Source organism: Octodon degus, unplaced genomic scaffold, assembly GCF_000260255.1.
Source record: "Octodon degus isolate 3935 unplaced genomic scaffold, OctDeg1.0 scaffold00007, whole genome shotgun sequence".
Lineage (NCBI taxonomy): Eukaryota > Metazoa > Chordata > Mammalia > Rodentia > Octodontidae > Octodon > Octodon degus.
Genome location: NW_004524583.1, coordinates 25,363,222 through 25,370,351, shown reverse-complemented (window position 1 = coordinate 25,370,351; position 7,130 = coordinate 25,363,222). Strand labels below are relative to the sequence as shown.

Here is a 7,130-nt window from a genome sequence, read left to right as displayed (position 1 = left end):
AAAAAAAAAAAAAGCTTTGAGTTTTATGGTATCTTTAAAAGGCTAATGAATGCTGCAAAGTATCTTCAAGAAATTAATATACGCATCTTGTACAGCAATTAACCACTAAGAAGAACATATGCAGTGTATTATTTGTTGAAAAATAAAAAAAAATAAATAAAAAATAAAAAAAAGAAATTAATATATACACAGGTTTTTATATGTGGTTTCATGGCGTTTTAGCCTTTACCCTCTCTACAAAACTCCAGGGGCTTTAGGCCAAGAATCCTTGTATTCAGTATAAGATTTGTTGAAAAATAAAAAAAATAAATAAAAAATAAAAAAAAGAAATTAATATATACACAGGTTTTTATATGTGGTTTCATGGAGTTTTAGCCTTTACCCTCTCTACAAAACTCCAGGGGCTTTAGGCCAAGAATCCTTGTATTCAGTATAAGATCTCAGAGCTATTATTACATTAGAGCTCATCCTACCTACTGAGAAGAAAATTATTTCATGATTTTGTGTAGTCCATGGAATGTCAGACTCTAATGAAATCTTGGTGGAAGTGGAAGTTCTGCGTGAATATTAGAAACAAATAGGACTTTCTAATAGCAGATAATATATCTGCTTTTCTTTTGTTCATACTTGAAGCTCTTTGGGTACAAATATACCATGGATGTATTACCATACTTAAAGCATGACAAATATACAGTGTATTCCTCCCCAGATTAAGTTTTACTCTGTATCATCCTAAAGGATTGTAGTAAAAATTTTAAAGTCATCCACCAAAAATTATCTCTATCTTTAGCTCATTTCAGAGTTGTATCATTTAAGTGGCTAACTTGTCTAGCTCAAAATATGTGCACGATAAAGTTACTACATCTCCATCCCTCCCTCCCTTCTGTTATTGCCTCCAAAATAATCATTCATGTGTTTATGTTCTTCATCTCTCAAGTTCATATATAAAAGTTTTATGCTTTGTATTTTATTTTTTATAATGCTGGGGGTTGAACCTTTGGCTTCACGTACATGCTAGGCAAGTCTCTTAGCACCAAGCTGCACTAAAGCTCTTCCAGTTTTGTTTCAGCCTTGTTACCAAGTCTTTGAATTGAATGTATACCTTAATCAGACTTAAAATTTTCACCCAGGTCACTCAGATCTCACATGTATTCTGTGACCTACTGTCACTTTGAGATATCATTTTTATAATTTTATAAATTTTTGTTTCCTTCGTCATCTGTTTTTGGCATCTCTTTTGCTGATCACTCTTGTTTTTCTTCCAATGATTGCACAGGATCTTTCAACATCAGATTTCCATGTTATATGTTACTGCTTGATTTGCTGAATCTACTATGTAGTATTGTAGCTTTTAAATTGCTAAAGATGAATGGTTTTTCCTCCTAAGTACATTCTTTTTATGGCTTTTAAATTTTTATCTAGTTTTAATGGTTAATTTTTAAAACAAACTTGCAGGGGCAGTACTGGGGATAGAACCCATGGCCTTTGTACTTAGGTACATCTCTAGTCCTTGTTTATTTTTTTATTTTGCTATAGTCATGCCCAAGCTGGGCTCAAACTTGGAATCCTCCTGCTTTAGTTTCTCCGAGTGCTGAGGTTACAAGTATGCACCACCATGACCTCTTAAGTAATTTAAAACTTCATATTTTTAAATATTTTTCCAATCAAATTTTATTGGTGTATTTTAGATGTACGTAATGATCACATTCATCATAGGGAATTTGTACCTATATATAACTTGTTTCTTTTTTTTCTATTCCTCTCCCTTTTGTTTAGTCCCTCCTCCCTTCTCCATTTACAAAAGCTTTGTAAAACTTTATTTTCAAAAATCTTAGTGTGGGGCAGATTGTCATTATTAATCATAATGATCAAGTGAATTTAAAATGTCAGTAAATATGAGTAGGGACAGTAACAATTTTCGGACTGTTAGTGCTTCATGCTCTTCCTACTTGAATAAGGGAATTGAATTGTCAGTGTGAATTTCCTAAATGAGAAGCGTCTGTCTCATCTAAGTTGTATAAATAAAATTTTGTTGCCTGTTGTGCTTCATGTCTGTTCTCTCTTCTTAGACTTCATTTTTTTGTGGTAATATTTTAATTTTATAATAATTTTAGAGTTACAAAAAAGCTACAAAGATAGTATAGAGAGTTCTAGTATACTTTTGTTCCCAGCTTTGTCTTTAGTAACATCTTACATTATCATAATGTGTTTGTCACAACTAGTGAACCTCATCATTCACTTGTATTTTTCAGATTTTCAGAAGTAAAATCCAAGATTGCAAGTAAGTGGGGTCAGCTTACCTTTTTTTTTTAGCAAATAAAAACCATTACTTGTGTAAAAAAAGGCAAAGAACAAATAACAAAAATAGGGATGGTGAGAACAATGATATCCTTCCATTCTGTTACGGAGTTTAATTTCTTTTCTCTGAAAATGAGCATTACCAGCTTCTGGAGTACTCTTAGAGAATATTCTATGGTTATACTAGCATAAAATGTAAATCCTGCATATGTGCATTGATATATGTGCATATATCTTTATCTGTATTAAATAAACAATTGGTAGCAAAAAGCTTTGGACCTTGTTTTTTAAATTTAACAATATATTTTTGAGATTATTTCATATATGTATGTGAATAAGTTTCTGTTTATGTTTCTTTTTAAAGCTAAGACAGTCTGAGCCTTTTGATACCTATTTTACTCCTTAAGTGATTAGCTTGTTTTCGCCAATCTTTGGATTGTACTGTAAGCTAGATCATTCTAAGTTTCTGGAGCAAGCACTGTATTTGTATGCTCCATCTATAGTATCCTGGACCATTGTTTGCTAGACCTTCTTAGATTAGAGAAGGTTCAAAGAACCACCTGTACTTCTAGGACTCTTGGAATGAGATGTTACAAATAAGTGTTGGATTTATTGGTATTATTTTTCATCACTGTAGATTAACCTGAAGTTTAAGTGTTCATTAAGAATCATAATAACCAGGGCTGGTGAGATAGCGGACTAAGTGCCTGCTTAGGGGGCAAGCACAGGGGCAGGGGTTAGATTCCTGGCACCACATGCCACACTGGCTCCGCCCGTGGGCGCACTGAGCCTGAGACCAGGCTGGGGTGTGGTGGCGCATGCCTGTAATCCCAGGACTGGGGAGGCTGAAAACAGGAGGATCACCATGAGCTCAAGCTGTGTAGTGAGATCCTACACACACACACACACACACACACACACACACACACACGAATCATAACCTTAAGAATGCTCAATCAAGTACTGCATATTAAGATGAAATTCTGTATTTTATCCACTATTGTTTGTGGTAAAAACATCTGAACTTTAGTAAAGAATTTTGTAGTACTCATCCTTTTTACAGAGCAAATGCTTTAATATTTTTCTTACTGTTGCTGTCATGACAGGCTTTTGGAGGAATTTTCATTTTATCTTTTTAAAAAATACGTAGTCAAATGCATTTTAAGTAATAGTAGTAAATGGTGGTCAGACCTCAGGGAACCCAGCTGTTTTACCAGTTTGAAAGTTTTCATGTCTTGAAATATAGATTACATGTAACTTTAAATATTATAGGCATTAGATCTGTCTGTAATATCTTCTTTTGTAATTGTTCCAAAAAAAGATTACTCATAGTCATTGTATTTGTAAATAACTTAGGTATTTGTAAGCAACTTAGATACTTTAAATGCCTCAATATAGCTAGATGCTTTCTTCTTATTTTTAGGTAAATACCATGACTTAGAATGCCAGCTGATTCAGGAGTTTACTAGTGCTCAAAGAAGAGGTGAAATCTCCAGAATGAGGGAAGTGGCAGCAGTACTTCTTCACTTTAAGGTAAACAGTAAAAATTTAAAATATCAGTGTCCAGAGTTGTGGAAATTCTGCAGGTTTTATGTCTTCGTCTCTGATTTTGGCCTTTTAATTGTATAACTATATCAGCAATAATTTTCATTGTTTTAAATTATTTTGAATACAGTATACATTTTATATATCTGAAATGATGTTAAATCTTAGGTATTTTATATTTTAATAAAGATTTTGTGTTATATTAATGTTAAAGAGTTTCCATATAGTTTGGTAAAGAAAGTTATTATCCTTTGCTTTTTAATGTATCTGCTTCAGTCAAACATGTTATGAAATAAGTCAGAAAGCAAGAAAATTGACTCTAATTATCTGGTGGAATGTAGGTATCAAAGAGTTCATGAAATGTGATTAGTAAGAGAAATCCAGTGTGTCTCCAGTGGTAAATGCAAAGAAATATTTTAAAATAGACATAATCTTCCTGGATAATGCTAAAAGAAATAGTTCTTGAGGTGGGCTTGGTGATACATGCCTATAATCCCAACATTTAGAAGCTGAGCAGGAGAATTTAGAATTCAAGCTGCATGTCCCACCTGGGCTACAAAATAAATGAAAAAAATTCTTTCTTCAATCTAGTTCTTCATATTTATTCATCAAATTAAACACTGGAAGTTGTTTACTGGACTTTTCATTTTGGTAACATAAATGGAATATTAAAAATGCGATTTGAGATTGCGGTACATCATTATATTGAGCTTAATATGACAAGTTACTTAGTCTTAAACCATTTTATTGAAATTACTTCAGTTAAAAAGTCAATTTCAGAGCTGGCAAGATAGCTCAGTGGACTAAGTGCCTGGTTAAGCAAGTGCAGGGACCAGGTTCAATCCCCCGCACCACATGCTGCGCCAGCCCCGCCCCTGGGTATGCTGAGCTGGCCGCGACTGGGTGTGATGGCACACACCTGCAATCCCAGCGCTAGGGAGGCTGAAAATGAAGTCTGGTCTGTGTAGTGAGACCTTGTACCACTTTGTATTAAAAAACCAAAAAGAACTTAAGTAAATTCCTGGGACTGGGGATATAAATGACATAGCACTTGCCTGACAAGTACAAGGTCCTTGGTTCAATTCCCAGTACCAATAAATTAATAAAATGAAAAGTAAATGCCCATATTGTCAGTTAAACACAGCTGTGCCCTATGAAAGGGAAATGTTTTGAGTCCAAGAGAAGAAAGAAGAAAAAGATATGTATGTGTATAGCCTTCAAGACCTTGAAGCTAGGGGTGTGTGTGTGTGTGTGTGTGTGTGTGTGTTTACACGCACGTGTGAATGGCTACATGTATGTATGTTTTCGGAGTTGAAACACATGGCTAGATGATTTTAAGGCAGAAATTACTGGAAAGAACTCACTTATACCTCAGCATTGTTACGGCATCTAAAGTCCAATAACTATATAAACCAACTGATCAATTTTATCATTAAAAATGGGAGAAGACAACTATGTTAACTGATTCTGTATAGTTATCTTTATTTCATTCCAGTAACATAAGACACAACTTTAGCACTTTTAACAATGTTTTGCTGTTAATTTAACTGGAAATAATGGTTAACAATGTGTTTGTTCTTTTTAGGGTTATTCTCATTGTGTTGATGTTTATATAAAGCAGTGCCAGGAGGTAACATATCTGTATACTTTATTGAGTTTTTATGCTATTTTGTATTTTCAAACCCATTTAAAAATTGTATATTAACTATGAAAAATGCCTCTGCTGTTTAGGGGGCTTATTTGAGAAATGATATATTTGAAGATGCAGCAATACTCTGTCAGCGTGTGAACAAGCAAGTTGGAGATATCTTTAGTAATCCAGAAACAGTACTGGCTAAACTTATTCAAAATGTATTTGAAATCAAACTACAGGTAATTTTAAAGCGACAAATTAAATAGTTTTTAAGGCAAGGTGGGACTTTTTTAAAGTTTTGGAAGTTTTTTTTAAGACATAGTAATCTAGGGAGAAAGAAATGTCAGTTATCAAGCTTTTTATTTTTATTTATTTATTTATTTTTGCAGTACTGGGGATTGAACTCAGTTCCTTGTGCTTGCCAGGCAAGCACTTGTTTTACTGAGCTATCTCCCCAGTGCTATCAAGGTTTTTAAGAAATGATTATTCACCAGGGAAAAGGTGCTAATTCCCAAGTGTCATCAAAACATACTTGAAATTTGTTATAGCAGTAGTAGTGGTAATACAATATTGTGGTTAGGAAGCCTCAAAATCTTTTCTTTAAATTCTTGGCTTGTACAAAAAAGACAGTCATGGAATGAAACAAAAATTACAAGTAGAGTCTTGTACAACTTTTTGTGACATATTAACATGAAAGTAATTTTACAACCTTTACTCTCATACCACTGTACTTGTAGACATTTTCCAAATTATGTTTACCACTAGATTAAGCATTGTTTTAAATAGAATTTAGGACTTTTGGTAGCTTTTACATGTGCTTATGTATGTTATGGGTATCTGTAATTGGAATTGTATTACACAGCATTTCTCACATTTACTGACCAAGGAGCCCTAGTTTAGAGCAATGCCTGTTAGTGTCTCACAAGATACTAATAACCACCGTTTGTATCCTAATGATATTTCAAAAGATAATTGTTTTAAAATCTTAATATTTATACCCCAGACTAACATAGATCTTCTGTAGGTAAATATGAGAAGCATTAAAATTTTAAAATCTATTCTTAAATTTTTATGATTGGTCCATTTTTTGTGGATTGCCTTTTTGCTTGGATTTTAAGTCACTATAGTTCAAAATTACATCAAATTTTAGAAGAAAATAAATATGCAAATTAATATTTACTTATAAAACTGTTGACTTTCTTTTTCAGAGTTTTGTGAAAGATCAGTTGGAAGAATGTAGGAAATCAGATGCAGAACAGTATCTCAAAAATCTTTATGATTTATATACAAGGTATATTTTTTAATTATTAGAAAATCTCAAGTTTTCTTTTTCACTAGCACATATTTGAGTTCATTTTACCGCTGTTGTTGTTTCTAGACTGGTTCAGTCTAGAAATGAAGAAGTAGGTATTTTTTGAATAACAGTTTATCAAATGGCAGTACCCCTTTTAGCATTAAATGCTTGAATATATAGAGTTGTAAGAAAAAAGGCAGTATTCTTAGTACATTAACTTGAATTGAATATATGCTTTATCCCTCTGTACTAAGAAATGTAAGCTCTTGTTTAAATACAGACTGAATTTTGTTTCTGATTTTAATTGTGAGCTACTTCACTATTCTTTATTTTAGTATAAAGTTATAATTACTTTTATCT

The 7,130-nt window shown here is 32.8% G+C and overlaps 1 protein-coding gene across 1 annotated transcript in view; it reads left to right on the top strand.

Moving 5' to 3' along the window:
- Positions 1-7,130, top strand: part of Exoc5 (exocyst complex component 5) — a 78,838-nt gene that overhangs the window by 30,662 nt on the left and 41,046 nt on the right. Inside the window, exons 6-10 of the mRNA XM_023701661.1 lie at positions 2,253-2,281; positions 3,722-3,831; positions 5,429-5,473; positions 5,575-5,715; positions 6,685-6,761. Coding sequence (XP_023557429.1) covers positions 2,253-2,281; positions 3,722-3,831; positions 5,429-5,473; positions 5,575-5,715; positions 6,685-6,761 — 402 coding nt within the window. The remainder of the gene's footprint in view (positions 1-2,252; positions 2,282-3,721; positions 3,832-5,428; positions 5,474-5,574; positions 5,716-6,684; positions 6,762-7,130) is intronic.